Below are 20,684 nucleotides of genomic sequence, written 5' to 3' on the forward strand. Positions count from 1 at the left end.
GTGAGCAAAGAGAAGACTCTGCTCTCATGGACATTACATTCTAGTGAGGAAAAGACAAACATATAGCAAATAAATATATGGCAGGTGGTGGTTAGTGCTGTGAAGGAAAATAAAGCAGGATGAGGGTACAGAGAGTGAGAGAAAAGCATCTCTAAGGATGTGACATGTGGTCGAGTCCTGAGTGGAAAGAGTTGGCCAAACAAGCTCTTCCCTGTTTCTCTTCCAGGCCAAACCTGAGAGAAGAGCCTTCTGGATAGAGGCAAGAAAAGGCTCAAAATCCTCAAGAAGGAGCATACCCCAAGGCAGGGCTGGGTGAGGGGCCACATCATAGAGGAATTTACAGGTTATCTATATATCTCACATTTGTGGCAAAATGGTTTCTCTTACATGCTTCATAAACATTTTTGAGTAAATGAATGAATAAATGAATGCTTAGAAACATGCTGAGGTTTACTGGGTCCTAAAACTAACCTTTCTTTGTTGTGTACCTCCCCCATCTCACTTCCAGGGGTCCTTGCCCAGGGAAACTAAGGTCTAACAGGTTGCATGCTCAAAAGCCTAAATTTACCTTCTGAGAAGTGTCCAAAACATGGTAGACCTTTGGCTTCTCATAATAATTTGTCCTTAACGGGACTCCTTTTATGTTAATGAGCAGACTTCCTGCCCACCCCACCCCCCAGCCATGGAAAAGTCTTCCAAGATGACTGATGACTGTCTCTTTCTCAGGGCCCTGACAGGAAGTAGGACGTGCAATGCACATTGGTAACCAGGGGAGATATCCTGCAACCTAAACGCCCCCACTTCCTGGTTCTGGCAAATCACTTTATTTCTGTGAACAAGAAACCCCCATTGCCGGATCCATCTTATGACCTGGTTTGACCCAACTTGGGCCTCAGAAATTAGTTTCTGCAATACTGAGAGACTGAGTGTAGATACACAAAACTCTAAACCCAAATAACAGTGGCTTAAGAAGTGGGTGTTTTTTTTCTCTCATAACACAAAAGTTCAGATTTCTGTAGTCAGTGGCTGGTGCAGTAGCCTCAGCTATCATCAGAGACTCCAGGGTGGGATTCTCACTCATGTGTTTGCAACATGACTGCTATTGCTTCTGTGATCATCTCTACATTCAAAACTGGAAGAAAGAAAGGGATAAAGGGCAAGTAGGATTTTCAAAGCCCAGAAAATCTGTCCAGGGTAAATGTTACATAATCTCTCCAATACGCAAGGGAGGCAGGTAAATATTTTTCAGTTGCATACATTGCAATCTTAAGAGGATTGGAGTCCTATTGGTATGACTAGGGGAGAATAAATACTGGACAAACCACAAAGCGATCCAGCCCCTTGAACTACACATCATTCATAAATACCCTTCTTCATATTCATATTCATGCCCATGAAGAGTGATGCTCTCTTTTCTATCATGTCTAAATATGGTCCCTATAGAAACTCAAATCAAAACCACATTGAGATACCACCTTACACCAGTTAGAATGGCAAAGATTAACAAGACAGGATACAACAAATGTTGGAGAGGATGTGGAGAAAGGGGAAACCTCTTACACTGTTGGTAGGAATGCAAGTTAGTGCAGCCACTTTGGAAAACAGTGTGGAGATTCCTCAAAAAATTAAAAATGGAACTATCCTGAAATTGCGCTATTGGGTATTTATCCCAAAGATACAGATGTAGTGAAAAGAAGGGCCATATGTGCCCATAGCAGCAATGTCCACAATTGCCAAAGTGTGAAAGAACAAAGATGCCCTTCAATAGACAAATAGATAAAGAAGATGTGGTCCATATATACAATGGACTATTACTCAGCCTTCAGAAAGGATGAATACCCAACTTTTGTATCAACATGGATGAGACTGGAGGAGATTATGCTGAGTGAAGTAAGTCAAGCAGAGAGAGTCAATTATCATATTGTTTCACTTACTTGTGGAGCACAAGGAATAACATGGACATTAGGAGAAGAAAAGGAAAAGTGAATTGGGATAAATCAGAGGGATAGATGGATCATGAGAGACTGTGGACTCTGAGAAACAAACTGAGGGTCTTAGAGAGGATAGGGGATGGGGGTATGGATGAGCCTGGTGGTGGGTATTAAGGAGAGCACATATTACATGGAGCACTGGGTGTGGTACATCAACACTGAATCTTGGAATACTGAAAAAATAAAATTAAATTAAAAAAATAAAAATAAATATGGTCCCTGTGGCCCAAGGTCTAAAAACCATTAAGTCAAAGAATCTGCCCCAGCAGCCCTCATATGCAATGACAGAAAGCAAAGATAACTGACTTTAAAACTCCCATAAAAGATAATTTTAAGAGAGAGAGAAAGAGAGAGAATAATGGGAAACCCACAGCATTCATTGATTCATGGCAATCCTGGAATACTCTGGAATAGAACCAGTGTAGGCTCTTGGTCTTGGCCATGGATTATATTCCTGGACAGTTGCTTCAACCTCTGAGAGAATTTCCTTTAAGCATTTCCTCATAGTTCTCCTCTCTTGGAAAGTTTTACCTCATCCATTATTTTCCAAGCTCCATCTCAGAATGATGTTTGGGAGACTTTTCTTAGAAATTCACAATTGTTAAAGCTCACCTCTCATTTATTTGGGGTTGGAGGTATCGGAGTAGTTTTGTTTTAAGAGTCATGGGATGTTGCAAGTCAGGTTGGGTTTCGATGGTAACATTAATCTCTCAAAACTTAGGTGACTTTGGTTCTCATTGGTTCCTACTGATTCCATGTGCAACCAACCACACGGAACCAAAGATCCTATCTAGACTTAATTTTTAAGGCTGCTGACCTTTTTCTATTGGCCACAGCAAATACTTTAGCCCATAAAATAGGACTACTGACCTGAGGTAATTTCCAACAATGTTCTGTTTGGAAGGTTTAATCTTATCTTTACTAGGAGATCATTGTCTTTGCCTAGTGAGATAGCAGTCTTTACTTACTGTGGCTGTCATTTTTAAGCCATTATTTATAGATTGTTCAGTTTGAAGTATAGAAGCAGTTTTATTTTTGATCCTGTAAGACTCCAAATTACAGTGATCTCTTTGAACACCCATGGTCATAGCAGCAGTATTCTCAAAAGCCAACGTGTAGAAACAACCCAAGTGTCCACCAGTGGTTGAATGGATAAACAAAATGTGGTCTACCCATATGATGGAATATTATTCTGCCTTAAAAAGGAAACTCTGGCACAGGCTACAACATGGATGATCTATGATGACGTTATAAGTCCATCACAAAAACTATCTCACTTATGTGTGGAATCTTTAAAAAAAAAAAAAGTCAAACTCATTGAAACAGAGAGTTCAAGAGTGGTTGGTTGTCATTGGTTGGGGTTGGGAAATAGAAATAAGGAGAGGCTGGTAAAAAGGAACAAACTTCCAGTCACAAGATGAATAAGGTCTGAGGATCTAATGGGTAACACGATGACTGCTACAAAAAAGTTGCTGATGATGATAAAGGATAAAAAGAAAAATAATGGTCAGATCTCCCCTGAATCATTCAAAGGTATACTGTAGCCTAAAGTGAGGAGTTACATAAACTCTATTTGAGCACTAACTGGAGTCCATGAACCCAAATGTCCAGATCTTATCTAGAAAACTCTTGAATCTTGCAATAGTGGTTAGTATGGCCTAGTGTTAAGGTCAGGGTTCCAACACTAGTTTTGTGATATCTTGTACTTAATCTCTTAGAGAGATACTTAATCTCTCTAAACTTCAGTTTTCTCATATGCCAAAAAGGAATGATCATTAATATATCTAACCTATGGAATTATTGCAAGGATTCAAAGAGATAGTTAAAGTTTCTGAAACATAGTGCTCACTATTTACTAACTGAAAACACTCTTAATCATTGCTTGGTAAGTATATGAAATTATTCTTATGACCAAACAGATCTTTAACATAGCTGAGTTGATATACACATATTAATTCCACAAACACACCCAAAAAAAAGTAAATACGGAAAGGTGCCTCAAATACCATTAAGTTTAAGAGTGCTGGAATCTGTGGTTTTTGTATGGATTGCAGAGGAGATCTGAGAAAGTCCACAAATTACTAAAGAACATTGGCTGGGGTCAAAATGAGTCGAGTGCAAAGGCAGATATAACTTGTTTTCCTCCTGTCAATATCACCTCATGATGCTTCCAGTTATTCAACTAGAAAACACTTACTGAGTGCCAGCTACCATTCAGGCCCTATGCAAGGCAGCAGGGCCCCAGAGAGGAAGACATTGTTCATGTTGTCATGGGAAAAGCAGGCTGAGGGAGAAGTTCTCAATAAACAGGTGAAATATCTTGCTGTTATGATAGTCACATCCAGTCAACAAGCAGCTCTGTCTACTATGGTTTGTAGAGCAGGAAATAAAATCTTCATCAATAAAATGAAATGCTGGGGTGCTTGGGTGGCTCAGTTGGTTAAGCATCTGCCTTCAGCTCAGGTCATGATCCCAGGGTCCTGGGATTGAGCCTTGCATCGCATCCAGCTCCCTGCTCAGCAGGGAGCCTGCTTCTCTCTCACTCTCTGATGCCCCTGCTTGTGCTCTCATACACTCTGTGAAATAAATAAATAAAATCTTTTAAGAAAATAAAATGCCATCTTGCCTTATGATCTAGACGGAAACAGGCATGGTGTGGTGCATGAACAATGAATCTCGGAACACTGAAAAAATAAAATTAAACTTAAAAAAAACACACATCATCAAAATGTTTAATCAAAGTGAAAAATTACGATGAGCAAAGTGCTGCCAGTGATGCATTTAGTACTAAAAGACCATGTCACAGGGATTCAGGAAAGGTTTCCTAGGAAAGAGATGATAAAGTTGAGATGTGAGGTATTAGAATGCTGGATGCAGAGTGAGGGAGGAGAGAGTGTTCCAGGAGATAAGATAGTGTGTACAAAGTTCTGGAGGGAGGACAGAGGAGGACTGGAAAAGTGGCCATGGGCAGAGTGGCCAGGATGGGCTGGACAAGGAAGAAGGATCCAGATCATTATAGGGACTTTTAAGCCCTGAGAAGGTTTTGGGACTTACTCTATGAGCAACCATTAAAAGTTTTGAAGCAAGAAACTGACATGATCCAGTTTTATGTGTGAATGTATTTGCATGTGTAGACAAAGGGGAAAATGTAATTTATATAAAATAGAATTCAGAGATCCTAAGTGAAGATATAAGCCTGAGTAACCAACCCCCAAAACAAGATGCAGAATGTTATGAACACCCTAGCAAGTTCCCCTTTGCCTGTTTCCAGCCCATAATCAAATTTGTTTGTTTGTTTACTCTGGCAACAGTATGGAGAAAGGGTGAAGGGATTGGGGGCAAGAATTGATGGGACTCTACTTGGGTAAGTAGCAATGGGGATGAAAAGAAAAGAAGGATCTCAATAAATATTTAGAAGGTAAAGTTGGTAAAGCTTGGAGTATCTTCAAAGGAACAGGGGGAGAAGCAGTAAGGAACATCCCACAGATTGCTTACTTGAACAGCTGGAGAGATGCTTAACAATCCTGAGGATGAAGGATCTGAAAGACTTTCCAGAAGAGCTGATGTGCGGGCTGGGTTTTGCAAAATCCATGAGAGTTAGCCAGGTAAGGGAAGTGAAAATTACATTTTAGGAAAGAGATGGTAAAGGAAAATCTCGGGGAAGATCCTGAGAATGAATAGAGATTGGCACACCTGGATCTAGGTTCCCCTTAAACATACCCCAAGACATTTTAGTTATGTGCAACAATAAAATCTCATTTCTAAGCCTGTTTGAGTTTCTGATGTAACAAAGAGAGTTGTGGCCATAAAGAGAAAATTGAGAGGGATGGGAAAGGAGATGAGAAGGGGCTCTGGGTCTGGGATATCGAGACCCAGCCCAACACTACTTGGGAAAGAAGTCAAGGAAGAGCATCAGAGTGTCCAGGCACAGCAGCTGGCCTGCATCACTTACCTCAGGACTATAGATAGAGACAGCTCCCACCGAGTAGCACTAGACTTGGGGACTCACTCCTTCAAACACCTGCATCAGGATTCTACCCCACAGAAGCCCTGAGACCCTGTGATCTCTCTCAAACTTAACAAGTAGCAGAGCTACCTGTCATCCTTTCTCAGGGAAGAGACAGCACAACAGCACACTCCAAGCTGGGGACAGAGGAGACTGGACACATCCATTGCATGAATTTGCAAGTCATTTTCTATGGATGGACATTAAAGTTATGCAACTGGAAAAGAAAATGCCTCAAGAATACATGAGCTGTGAACATTAAGGACATTATGCTGAATGAAAGAAGCCAGTCACAAAAGGGCAAGTACATGTGATTCTGCTTACATGAGGTATCTAAAGTAGTCACCCTCATAGAGTCAGCATGTAGAATGGTGGTTACTAGGGTCTAGGAGAAGAGTGTGAAGGTTTGCTCATCAATGGATATGTTGTTTCAGTTATACAAAGTGGATAAGTTCTAGAGACCTACCATACAACATACTGCCTGTAGTTAACAAGACTGTATTATGCACTTAACAATGTATTGAGGGTAGATCTTGTGTTAAGTGCTAGAGTTTTTAAACAGAATATGTGGCTTAGAAGGATAAAAGGATAAGATAGAGCAATGGACAAACCAACATGTAAGGAACAAATAGAGGAAGAGAAGTCTTCAGAGAAGGCGGCGAGGAGAAGGGTAGAGAGATCCTTTGGGAGAAAACAGTTGGGTGATGGGCATTAAAGAGGGCACTTGATGTAATTGAGCACTGGGTATTATATGCAATTGATGAATCCCTAAATTCTATCCTGAAATTAATAATACACTATATATTAACTAACTTGAATTTAAATAAAACAAAAAAAAAAAAGGAAATGAAATGAAATCAAGAAACATCAGCCAAGGATGATGAAGATGAAAAGGGATCCATTATGAAGGAAGCACAGGTTGAAAAGGGACACCCCCCATGAGATAAACAAGAATGCAAGGGTTGCTGAAAAGAGAATGGGTAAGTTGACTTGAGGAGCCTGAGGGCCTCATGGGAAGGAAGGGCAACACTTCCCCATCCCTTTGTCCCTAGTAATTTGCAGGAGTGTAAATAAGTGGCCCTAACCAAGGTCTTCCTCATGGAAGAAAAGGTAGCAAGGGCCCTGAAGTCCATGAGGGTAGCAAAGGTGAGTCATGAAACCAGTTTGATGAAGCCATGGGTCTGATGGGAATAATGACTTTTAATGGTTAAAGTGGTGGATGCTGGAAACTTGGGAGCTCTTACTTCTTCCCTGGCACAGGGTAGGGCTATGATCTGTGAGCTCTCACTTCGGGCCAGAAACTCCCTTGCCAGGCCCAAACCAAAAGAGACAAGGATGTCTGGGAAGGTACCAATGGAGGCAGTCCCATGATCAGATGGCTCAGCTATCAACCCCAAGAGAAGAGACTCAATCCCTACTCATCTTGGCTGTGGCAGCTTGGGCACTGAGCTAGAGGACACCCCTACAAACCTGTTTTCTGCACCCTGAAGAGAAGTCAGGATGCAGGATACTGGGAGTCACAGATGCTACTGGCCAGCAAAGAAGAATGAATCTAAAACCAGGTCTTGGTTGGAGGAAAGTCAGTGAAGAAAGACATGAAGACAGCAACTCCGTGAAAACATGGAGACAAATCCTTGACTGTGAAAGGAAGGAGAGAAGTGGGGCTTGGGTTAAAGGAGATGTAGGATGGGGGACATTTGTGAGTGTTCACAGGAAAGCATGAGAAATCTCACCTCCTGTGAAGGAGAGGTTGGACATTGTAGGAAACGGATCAAGACCCCTGAAACAGGTGTGGGGGAATGAGACCCAGAACCCGGCCGGAGAGGAGGGGTCATGAGGAAAGAAGCCTGGAAAAAGCCACCTCAGAGCAGGTCTTCATGATCTCACAAAGCTGGCACACTCACCTCCAGGGTTCCAGAAACTCTGAGTCAGTCCTGGCTAGGTCTCCTAGCAACTGGATGCAGGGGCCATGGCACTCTTAACACCACAGGGAGTAAAAAAAGTCTTCCAATTTCAGGTGAAGAGAAAAGACAGCTTTTAAAAGAGTTTGCTCAGATTGGTAAAACAGTGTGCTGTGTGTGTGTGTGAGAAGTGGCACCTCGATGGTTCTTCCTCAAGGTGTCTACCTTGGACATGACTCCTTTCCTAGCACACCACCTGTGAGCCCCCCAATCAGTTTGTCCCAGCTGGAATGCCAGGCCAAAGGCTTAGCAGCCTTTGGAGCTTAGAGGTTGTTTTCCCAGCCTGCAGGAACAGAGCCTGGCTGGAGCAAAGGAGGAGACGAGCACAAAGACACTGTCCTTCCTCTACTCTGAGGAGGGCCAGGGAGACCCCTGGGGCTTGTTACCATGGGATGCCACCTCCCACCAGATAAACTCAGGGCCCTTGAGCCCTTTGGGGTTGTATGCCAATGTGTGTGGTTGTGTGTGTGTGGTTGTGGGTTGGGGGGTGGAGGGCATTGTTACTTTAATGCAGGGAGAGGGCAGATTTTGTTGATTTCTCAGAGCCAATGCTGAGACCAAAAGACATGAGCAAATAGGGATGGCCTTGTGGAGTAATGAGGACCCTAGTGCAGGACCTGGAGCTCTCTGCAAGCTCCTTGCAGAAAAGGGCTGTCCACAGAGGTGTCTCAGGGCACTGCTGTAGAGATCAGACAAGAGGACCCCAAGCACAGATCAGCTTCTGACCTGCAGCCATGAGCTGATGGGCAGGCACCAGGTAAAGGCTTTCTTGGTGGGGTCTCCCTCCCCACCCTGGGGCATGTGCTCTCACCAGCTGCTGGGGATCTCCCAGCCAGCTCTGATTTCCCCATCCAGAGCTGCAACACTCCCATTTTTAGTGGGTCTCTACTTCATGCTGCACCTTGACTTACCCCGTCTTTAAAAGGCACTTGCTTCTCCTACATCTGTTGACGTTCTACAGGAATCTTTCTGGAAAAGCAAGACAAACTCTCAGGTGAATTGGGTTCTTACAGTTAGGACTCTGATCAAGCTCCCCTTCCCCCAACTAGTCTACTAAAATGCCTGAATTTTCACCAAGTAAGACATATTCCTTCTCCTAGGGAGTTGAGGGAAATTGGAAGGGGGGATGAACCATGAGAGACTATGAACTCTGAAAAACAACCTGAGGGTTTTGAAGGGGCAGGGAGTGGGAGGTTGGGGAACCAGGTGGTGGATAATAGAGAGGGCACATATTGCATGGAGCACTGGGTGTGGTGCAAAAACAATGAATACTGTTACTCTGAAAATTAAAAAAAAAAAAAAAGACATATTCCTTCTCCTACAGCATAGCCTCACCAAGCCTCTTTGCAGTCATTTACACTTTAGCATAAATTTCATTATCAGATCAATACCTCCGAGGCAGCTAGTTGAGAATAGACACAGAGGGAAGTCAAATCTTGTCTTCAGGAAGAGGAAGGAAGGACCATAAAGCAGGACTTGAAGCCTGCTGGAGGCATACAAGCCTGGAAGCTATAGTGACTAGCACGAGAATTCTCAGAGGAAGGAGAGGTGTTAGAAAAAAGAACACATTCCCAGAAAGGAGAGGGAAAGCTGTCCAGACATGAAAGCATAATTCTGCCCAGGCATACCCACATTCCTGGTCACTCTTCAGGATGATGGGGAGCCCTGAAGACCCCAGTAGTGGTTTGCTCAATGAGGTTGGCATCTTGATTCCTCAGTCTCACCCACCATCCCTCATATCATGCCCTGCAGAAACCAAAAGGTAGGGAGCACCTACGGAGACTGCTGAACTGGGAGGAGTTTGATGAAGTGAGAGACTCCCGCCGAAGCATTCTGCTGGATACCCTCTACGAAAGCATCATCTTTGCCGTAGGCAAAGGCTTCCCATGGGTGGAAGTGACCAAGGTGGTCAAGTTCACAGAAGAGCTGCTCAAGGAAACCAAAGGTATGGGACATCTGGAGCAGGAGTCGGCAAGGCTTTCTGGGGAATGGGGGTCAAAACCTCCCCCCACCAAAGTCCATAGTCTCAGGAACCTTCTGAGGAACTGGAAGCCCCTTCCTTTCTTCCTCCGACATTTAGTATCCTCACATGCTCATAGATAATATTCCTGTCTAGGTTTCTGGAAAGTGAAGCAAACTGAATGTTCTTCCTGGGTCTTTTCACTCCATCTCTCTGGCTGAAAATTTTGCACTATTCCAAGCTGTTCACACAGCAGCCAGGGTGTTTGTCTCTTGGTCAGTCATTTACACTTTAGTGTGACTCTCATTATCAGATCAATACCACTGGGGCAGCTGGCTGAGAGTAGGCTCAGAGTGGAGTCAGGTTTATTTTGGGGAAGGGAGTAGGGGCCATGATTCATACCTTTTGTTTGGTTTCATTTTGCTTTTACTTACATAAACATGTGACTCCTCTGTTTAAAACCCTTCACTGATTCCCCATTGCATTCCTGAAAGACAGCGAATTGTTCCACATATCAGGTTTAGGTTTGCTGAATGTCTTAGAGAAATCCTTTACAGGCATCAGCTTGCTGGCAGGGATGGGGTAAAAGCAGTCAAGTGAGTTTAAAGAGGGAGCATCTCTCCCACCCCTGCCCTCGTTTCATTAGAAGAGCCATCTCCCCCTGGGACTCTAGTGCACAAGGGAACATGATCACACCCATCTATCTCTTGGGCTGTGAGCAGCAGATTCATTCTTTAAGCAAATATCTGGAACAGCCCCTCTTGGGCCACCATCATTGTAACACTCAGCCAAGAGTCACTAATAAGTGCTAAAACCAGTGGCTGAATGCTTGATGAGAAATGGGATATTTACATATTTCCTCCCCACAACATTCTTGCTGATTATAAAGGAGAAAAGAATACTTTTATGTGAGGGAGCCTGGCAGACATCTCCTTCACCAAATGATCCAGTCAACATCATCAGTAAAAGTATGCATTGTGAATCATGTTCCACCTGGTAGAATGCAAAAGGAGAACCTAGCATCCTTCAGTGATGGTTCTAAGGAGGACTCAAAACATGATCTAATCACAAGGAAACATTGAATTAGTGGCACTGAACAAAGTCCCTCTCCTGTGAGCTTCAAAAATATTAAGGTCCTTGTATCCCTGGGGCTAATAATACATTATATGTTTATAAAAAAATTTTTAAATTTTTTAAAAAAAATATTAAGGTCCTGAGAGCCAAGGTAAGACAGAGGAGCTGTTTTAAACTGAAAGACACCAAGATGTGGCCACTAAACGTGACACGTGGCCTCAGTTTGGGTCTTTACATCAGAGTAAAAAGGATGTGAAAAGGATATAAAGGATGTAAAAAGGGGACAACGGGGAAGATGCAAATGAGGTCTGGAGATTAAGCAATAGTGGTGTGTCATGGGAGATCTGATTCTGATGAGTGTGGTTATGAATGCCCTGTGTTAGGTAACCTACATGAAAGCAATCTGATGGTGGGGCATTTTTGTGGGCTGCTTATTCTTTAAGTAGTTTGGGAAAAATTTCTTTGTACTATGTTTTTCCAGTTTTATTGAGATATAATTGACATATACCATCATATAAACTTAAGGTATGTGGCATAATGATGTGACATATGAACATATTGTAAAATGATTACCCAAGTAAGGTGAGTTAACATCCATCACCTCACAGAGTGACAATTTTTTTCTGGTGGTGAAAATGTTTAAGATCTACTGTCTTAACACCTTTCGAATATACAACAGAATCATGTTTTCTACAGTCACCATGCTGTACATTAATTCCCAGGGCTTAATTATCTTATAATTGGAAGTGTGTACTATTTGAACACCTTCATCCACCTCTGGCAACCACCAGTCTGTTTCATTTCCATGAGTTCAGTTTTTGTTTTTTTAATTCCGCTTGCGAGATCATACAGTATTTGTCTTGATACCCTTTCGGTTTATCCACCTGTTGCACAAGGTAGAGTTTCTTTCTTTTTTTATAGCTGAGTAGTATTTTTATGGCTGAAAAATAACATATTTTCTTTTTTTTGGTGCAAAATGTTGGTTTATTAAAGCATAGGGACAGGACCCGTGGGCAGGAAGAGCTGCTGCCAAAATGTCATATTTTCTTTATCCATTCATCCATTGATGGACTGTAGGTTGTTTACATGTCTTGGCTGTTGTGAATAATGCCGGAGGGAACATTATCAATTCAACATTATCAAATCAACTCCGGAGGTACAGATATCAATTCAAGATAGTGATTTTTTTTAAGGACTTTATTTACTTTTTTTATTTGACAGAAAGAGACAGTGAGAACAGGAACACAAGCAGGGGGAGTAGGAGGAGAATCAGGCTTCCCACTGAGCGGGGAGCCCAGTGTGGGGCTCAGTCCCAGGATCTTGGGATCATGATGGGAGCCGAAGGCAGACACTTAACGACTGAGCCACTGAGGTGCCCGCACCCAAGATAGCAATATCACTTCCTTTGCATATATGCCCAGAAGTGGAATTGCTGGTTCATATGGAAGTTCTATTTTTAATTTTTTGAGGAACCTCCACACTGTTTTCCACAGTAGCTGCACCAGTTTTCATTCCCACAAACAGCGCATGAGGGCTCCCTTTTCTCCACATCCTCACCAACTTCTTGTCTTTTTGATACTGGCATTCTAACATGTGTGAGGAGGTATCTCATTTTGGTTTTGATTTGCATTTCCCTGGTGATGAGTGATATAGAGGTTCTCTTTTCATGGACCTATTGGGCATTTGAATATCTTCTCTGGGAAAATGCCTGTTTAGGTCCATTGCCCATTTTGATTAGATTATATGGGGTTTTGCTATTGAGTTGTATGAGTTCATTGTATTAACACCTATCAGATATGTGTTCTGCAAGTATTTTCTCCTATTTCATAAGATGCCTTTTCATTTTCTTGATAATTACTTTCTCTGTGCAGAAGCTTTTTACTCTGATGTAGACCCACTTGTTTATTTTTGCTTTTGTTGCTTATACCTTATATTAAAAAAAATTATGGTCATGACCCATATCAAGGAGGTTTCTTCCTGTTTTCCTGCAGAAGCTTTATGGCTTCAGTTATGCTATTTTTTAGTAGACTATTTCTTAGCACAGCTTGGGCTCACAGCAAAATAGAGCAGAAAGTATAGAGATTTCCCACAGAAACCCTGTCCCACATATGCACAGCCTCCCCCACTATCAATGTACCCCATCAGAGTGGAACATTTATTACAACTGATGAATCTACCTTGACACATAATTATCACCCAAAGTTCATAGTTTATATTAGGGTTCATTCTTGGTTTTGTGCATTCTATAGATTTCAGTTAATGTATAATGACATGTATTCACCATGAAAGTATCACACAGAATAATTTCATTGCCCTAGAAATCTTCTGTGGTCCATCTATTCATTCCTCCTTCTCCGCAAATCCCTGGCAACCATGGTTTTTTACCATCTCCATACTCTTGCCTTTTCCAGAATGTCAGGTAGTTAAAAGTCATAGTCTTTTCATATTGCCTTCTTTCACTTAGTAACATACATTTAAGTATCCTTGATGTCTTTACATGGTTTGATAGCTCATTTCTTCTTAGGATTGAATAATATTCCATTGTCTGGATGCACCCGGGTTTATGCATCCATTCAGTCTACTGAAGGACTTCTTGGGTGCTCACAGATTTTGGCAATTTAGAGCTGCAATAAATATCTGTGTGCAGGTTTTTATGTAGACATAAGTTTTCAACTCCTTTGGGTAAATAACAAGGAATGAGACCGCTTGATTGTAAGGTAGGAATGTGTTTAGTCTTGCTGGAGACTGCCAAACTGTCTTCCAGAGTAGCTATGCCATTTTGCATTCCCACCAGCAATGAATGAAATTTCCTACTGCCCCACATCCTTACCAGTATTTGGTAGTGTCCGTTTTCTCAACTTCGGCCATTCTAATAACTGTGTAGTGATATCTTGCATTTTCCTGAAGACATATAATAATGATCACCTTTTCATATGCTTGTTTGCCATCTAGCTAGATAGACAGATCTATATATAACTTCTTTGATGAAGTGTCTATTAAGTTTTTTACCCATTTTTCAAGCAGGGTGTTTTATTTTTGTTGAATTTCTAAAGTTCTTGGTCTGTGTTAGATAACAGTCCTTTATCAGGTACGTCTTTTGCAAATATTTTCTCCCAGCCTGTGGCTTGTCTTATTATTCTTGACAATGTCTTTTGCAGAAATTTTAAATTTTAAAGAAGTCGAAATTACCAGCTCTTCTTTCATAGACTATGTCTTTGTGTTGTACCTACAGAAGTCATCACCAAACCCAAGATCATCTACGTTTTTTATAGATGTTATTTTCTAGAGATTTAATAGTATTATATTGTAGATTTAGACCTGTGATCCATTTTGAGTTAATTATTGGGAAATGTATGAGATCCGTATCTAGATTCCATTTTTATACATGCGGATGTCCAGCTGTTCCAGCACTATTTGTTGAAAAGATTATCTTGGCTCCATTATATTGCCTTTGCTCCTCTGTTAAATATCAGTCACATATATTTGTGTGGGTCTGTTTCTGGGCTCTCTCTTGTGTCTGCCTTGTTCGTCTATTTGTCTATTCTTTTGCCGATACCATACTGCCTTGATTATATACTCTTTTTGAAACTTTTCTGTATTTCTTTATTTTGACATTTTCTTCAGTATAATATTTTTTTAAAGATTTTATTTATTTATTTGACAGAGAAAGAGAGATCATATGTAGGCAAAGAGGCAGGCAGAGAGAGAGGGGAAAGCAGGCTCCCTGCCGAGCAGAGAGCCCTATGCGGGGCTTTATCCCAGGAACCTGAGATCATGACCTGAGCCGAAGGCAGAGGCTTTAACCCACTGAGCCACCCAGGCGCCCCTCAGTATAATATTTTTTAACATGTGGCATATTTGAGGTCCTCTTCTAGACTTCTGTCCAAGGCCTCCAACCGCTGCCAAGCAAATAGGACACACGACGCCCTGTCCCTCATACATGATATCCCCATCCTTTATGTGCCCAGAGTTCACGCACCAGTCCCAGCAACAGTAACTCGATGTCCCTCCTTAATCTTACTACTTTTCACCAGCTCCTTGTCCACCACCATTTCTAACCCACCTCCATCTCTTGGCCAACCCACAGCTTTCAAATCTTGTACTGCATCTTTTCACTGAACAGCATGGTGATTTTGTTCAGATACAAATAAAATCCCATCAATCCTCCATTTCAAGCTATTTAGGGGCTGGCACTGAATCACGCATTTTATATGCATGTGGATTAGACTCTTTTTATTTCTTAAACTGCTCATGTACCCTTCCTTCCACTTCTCTCCTCCAAACCAGTGATCCCGGTCTGAAGGCTTAAGCCAGACATGGCAATGCTTCTGGGCTGGCTTTAGAGATCCTTGGTAACTGTATCCCACCCAACCCCCCACTCAGCCCTCATCCCTACAGCCTTCCTGGCGTCCCTCTTGGTCCTATTCCCTGTTGCTCACAGCAATGCACAGGTATCAGAGTTCAAGCCTGATGACTGAGCTCTGTAGTGGCTCATGGCCAGAACAAACACTGACAAGCAGGAAGAAGAATGTCAGCCCCAAGCAGGTGGGAACACGGGCTCTTTCAAGTTTCCATCAGAGACTTCCACAAGCTGAGTCTGTGAAAGGCAGTCAATGATGATGCAAACCCAGCCTCAGACTTGGGAGATTAGCTCATACTGGTGCTTTCAGCATTTCTGGTTATCGCATAACTTGCCAGCACAGCCTAGCTATGCCTTGTGGATTTCTAAAACCGTGCAGTTGGAAGGACAGTTGGTGATCCAGAAACTTAATTCCCTCTACTGCAGGGAGCCCCTTCAACCAGCCAGCAAGGTTCTTCCAGCCTCTGCCGACACCCTCCAAGCTATTGGGTGCTCCCTCCTTTTGAAACAATTCATTCCGTTGTACAACCACTCCTCTTATTTGGAAGTTCCTGTTTATATCTAGCTACATCTGTCTTCTGCACCTTTTTCTCAAATGATCAAAGTCTGTCCTCTAGAACCAGAATGCAGGACCTGCAGATAATTCGTTTGCTTTATAAAATGTGACTATCATGTCTTTATATTTAGACCAGAAATCCCCAGTTACTTTTGTCTTTCTTAATATGAAATCATTTCCATAGACCCTTTCCCCCTACCTCCCCACCACTGTCATCTTCCTTTCTGTCCTTCTCGGGGTATACTTGTGATTGCCAATATTGTTCTTAAAATATGTCATCCAAATCCAAACACAAAACAGCCTGCAATTTGATCAGTGAAGTGATTAGGGATTTTATCACCTCCTCTGTCCTGGTGATGATGCTCCTGTTTATATAGCCTATGGGTAAGTTTACTTAATCAACATCAAAGTCACATTGATTTATATTGGGCAGGCAGTCCCACATGGGATCCACTTTTCCAATCCTGCCCTTGTGTAATGGAAATTTTGATTATACATGCAAGACTTCCCAATTATTTCCGCTGATTCCATCTTGTCAGTGTTGGCCATCTTTCCTTCCTCCTGACATCTTCTAAATCTTGATCCTGGGCTCTCCAGCTTATGAGGTCTTCCTCTTACCTTTAAATCATCCCCAAATTTGAGAAACATGGTTGGTACAAACACAGAATAGGAACAAGCTCTTGGGTGGGCCCCTCATGCCTGAAATTTGACTCACTGAAAACAGAATCCATCAGAAGGCTCAGCACCCAAAGGGAACATTCCAATCTTATGTCAGTCCCTTACTGGATATATGGTCCTTGGCAAGTCACATCACCTCCATGCCTCTGGTTACACATCCAGAAAATGGGAAAAGCAAGAATACCTACTTCCTGGGATTGTTTTAAGGATTAAATGAGGTTATATACATAAAGCTCATAACATGAATTTGGTGCCTAATAAGGACTCAGTGAGAGCTAGCCATTTTTCTTAGGAGGGGACCATAGGGACAAAGGCAGAAGACCTGAGAGAGTGATGTGGTTCAGAGACGGCATGATCAGAAGTGGCTGCATGCACTTCAATGCAGCACCCAGGACAGATCAGCCTCCACAGGTTCAGAAGCAGCATCAGCTTCCTCCCGAGGGCAGCAGAGATCATCCGAGGCCCTTTCTCCTCAGCCGCCAGCACTAACGCAGCTGACTCTGCATCACACAGAGTGGGACAGGACAATGGGCTGAGAGCAAAGGGGCTGGCACTTCAGCCAGAGGCAGTCCAAGGAGGTAAAGGAAACTGACAGACTTGTTTGGGAAGTGGGGAGGCGAGAAAGAGGCAGGCAAGACTGTTCCCAGCTCCGCTCCCAGGTAACAGACTCGTTTGAGCTGACTCTTGAGAGTAATACCACCGGCTGGCTGTGAATTGCAGGGAGTGACAGTGGGTTGCGGTGGTAGCACCCATGGATACGGAGCCACTCTAGAACCAGGTATCCTGAGCTAGGTCCTGCTCACCTTGGGTCCCCCATGGTGCCATTCAGGATGATGCCTGTTGCTCCTGAGGATGGTCAGCCTGGCCCAGATGATCTCCATGCCACACCCACACTGCTTCTCAGAAATCCAGTACAGGGACACTTGAAAGAGCATGAACAAGTTCATCGGTTCTCCTGAGATAGGGGATAGAATTTCAGCTGAAGCCTCCTTCTTCCGTGGGAGTGTCCTCCTCACTTTACAGTCAACACCAGTCTCAAGCTGGACTGGTCCTCAACATTCCTGGTGCCCTGGTTCAAGTCCTGGTTCTGCCATTTCCTTGCTGTGTGACCCTGTGAGGATCACTTAATCTCTCTCTGCTTCAGATGACTGTAAGGACAAGAGGAGGACAGGAATCTCACCAACTTCATGGGATCATTGCAAGGATTAGATGAGTTCATTTATGTAAAGCACTTGGAACAGTGATTGGTACAAGGAAGCCCTGTGAATGTGCAGTTGGTTAGCCATTATTATTATAATACCCATTCCTCAGGGATTTCAGGCACTCCCATTGGGTCTGTTGTCCATCCAGAAGTGTAGGTCTTACCACTGCAGCAGGAAGAAACCCTATAGCACTGTTCATTGGAGGAACCTGGTTTGCTCCTCTTGGCTTTGTTCCCAAAACCCCTGTCTTTGCTTACTTAGCTCTGTTCCCACTCAACCCAATTCCCGACCCGACCTTAATCTGTTCTTTCTCTCCCGCCTGGTGTTGTTTGAGCCACACTACCCAGGTCTAGACCACATTCTTTAAGGAGTTGGTCCATGTACCATTTGCTCCTTCCTGTGCTTACCAGCTCTGGGTAGATTCCCCTCCTAATCCAGGACACAATCCCAGTGGGGGCCACTTTGTCCAAGTGGACAAAGGGGCACACGACATCAGCCCCGTCTGCTGGAGGGTGTTTCCAAATGTTTTCTCTGTTCCCCCTGCCCCTCCCGAGGCCCTGTGCACCACCTCTGAGATGCCCCCTGTGCTGATCTTAGAGCCCAGGGCCTTCTCACACTCCCACACCCTATTCCATCTCCTCACCCTCCAGGTCCCCAGACTTTGCCACCCAGAGCCAGTCTTGGACCCTGCCACATCAGGCCCAAGTTTGGCCCCCTCTCTCGTAGCCACGGCCACACCTTCCCAAGGTCCTCAACGCTTCATAACTGGATTTCTGCAGCTGTATCCTCTCTGGGCACGCACATGGATGCAAGCATCCCGCCACTGCCGCCAGCAGTGGCTGCCTCATTCATTCTGCTCAAACCCTGTGTCCATGGAGGTATCCTCCTTCCTTATCTATTCAGATCTAAACTCTTCCCCCAAAGAGCCATGGTCAGACAGCAAGAAAGGCTAGACCCTGAGGAGGCTGGAGACCCTGGAGAGGGGTCTATACCCACTTCACTTTTCTCCCTCTATCTGTGCCCCCATGCCAAATGCAGCATGTGGCACACAGTAGGTGCTACGTGAAGAAAATTAATTAACTATTGGTTCCCCTGGAGATGATATTTCCTGTAGGCAGGGAGGAGGTTAGAGTGCTTGACTTGTCCAGGGTGACTGCCTTGAGCGTTGCATGTCCAGGTGATGTCAGAGTCAGCATAGCAGGGGGATTAGCACGAAACTCTGCAGTCAGAAGATTTGGGTTGAAATCCCACCTCCACTACTTATTACTGTGTAACCTTGAAAATGTTACTGTATCTGTCTGTACCTTCATTTCCTTGGCTCTAAAATGAGGGTCATAATAGTTCCAACTCCTAGTGTAGTTGGGAGGATTAAATGAGACAGGGCCTGCTAAATGTATAGCACAGTGACAGACACATAGTAAATGCTCAATAAATGTTAACTCCCATGTGCCCATGACACACGGACAGGAGATGGGATGAACGGAAGGTGCTGTCTGTCCAGGAATAGAAGCTGCTGTTTGACGTTCCTCAGAGGGCTTACTGTCTGCGAAATTTTTTGTCTTCCCCTCACCTTGCAGGCAGGACTGCAGATGTATTCCAATCACAGGCCAGCAGAATGGAGGTCCAGACAACCTCAAGCCCAGTGCCTAATGGAGCCACCCCACAGCCATGACCTGCCCTTGGGCACACATGTGAAGAAGTGCCACTGCCCAAAAGCCTAAGGGGGAAGGCATCTGTTCACTACCCTTGTAAGGGGATCCAGGCAACAAGGGGCAGGAAGAGCTGTCAAGACAGCAGGTCAGGTCCTGAAAGAGTTGTAGTGCTTCCCATCTCACATCCTACCCTGCGCCTGCTCAGGGATCCGCGTCCCACCCATCACAGATAGAGAGGTGCAGGATGCAGACTGTAGGGTCCTCCTGGCTGGCCAGCTCACATGCAAGCTTCTGTTTCGACTATGTCCACAGGAGACTGTCACTCTTCTCAGAAGGGAACTTCTCAGGGATTTCTTGTTGTTGTTGTTGTTGTTGTTGTTGTTAATCTGAGGCTAAGGATGGTTGAATTCTGTTTGCATACTAGATAACAAATCTGGCTGATAGTATTTAAGGAAGCTCAGGTTTGTACAACAGTGATTCAAAGCTTTGACAGGTCCTGGCCCATTCGGGCCTTGCTACCAGGACAGAAAGAACTGCCCTTTATTCAAAAGCACAAGCTGATTCTGTCCTGGCAAATGTCTCACCAGGATGCTCCAATCTCAACCCCAGGCCAAAAGAGAGAGTCCTGTCGACATCACCTCCACTGCCAGCCTACAGGAAGCCCTGGGCAGATCCCATCCTGCTGTCTCCATGGGCCTGGAGGAAAGTTACTGGGCCCAGCACAGAGAAACAACAAGCTGCTGCTCTGTCTTAATGGGAAGAAATCACAGGAAGTGGGCAGATTTTGCTCTGGGAAAGGAGAAGAGAGAGGTGTTGGGGCATATGGGAACCCTTGAGGTCTCCAACTTTGCAACTGGGAGTGGCAGAGATTTGGAATACCCAGAAGGCCCATACATCCTATCTTTGACTGACACATTGCAGCAGGTGAGGGGTGAGGGGAACAACCTATCTTGCCTCAGACTTCACCTTCTGATGCTTTCCCTACACATCTGGGCTAGAAAAACCTCTTTCCTTCTGGTTTGGCCCCATTTCCTGGGGCTTTGAGGAAGTGGACCTTGATGATCGGTTGGTGGAGGCATGAGATAGGCAGTGCTCAATCAGTCATAGCTCCCTATTGGTAGTTCCATCCATGGCCACTCTTGATTCTCCAGGAAATGTCATCTTGGCAGACATAGGATTGAAGGCAGCCATACCACCGGTCTCCAGAAACCTGGGGCTAACAGGAGGCATTACTTCCCCCAAGG

At 43.9% G+C, this 20,684-nt stretch overlaps 1 protein-coding gene across 1 annotated transcript in view; it reads left to right on the top strand.

Annotated features, from left to right (window-relative positions):
• Positions 1–7,966: 7,966 nt before the first annotated feature.
• Positions 7,967–20,684, top strand: part of C2H8orf74 (chromosome 2 C8orf74 homolog) — a 29,654-nt gene continuing 16,936 nt past the window's right edge. Inside the window, 2 exon segments of the mRNA XM_045988014.1 lie at positions 7,967–8,014; positions 9,711–9,903. Of these exon segments, the coding sequence (XP_045843970.1) occupies positions 7,967–8,014; positions 9,711–9,903 (241 nt within the window).

The sequence above is a fragment of the Meles meles genome, chromosome 2, assembly GCF_922984935.1.
Source record: "Meles meles chromosome 2, mMelMel3.1 paternal haplotype, whole genome shotgun sequence".
NCBI lineage: Eukaryota > Metazoa > Chordata > Mammalia > Carnivora > Mustelidae > Meles > Meles meles.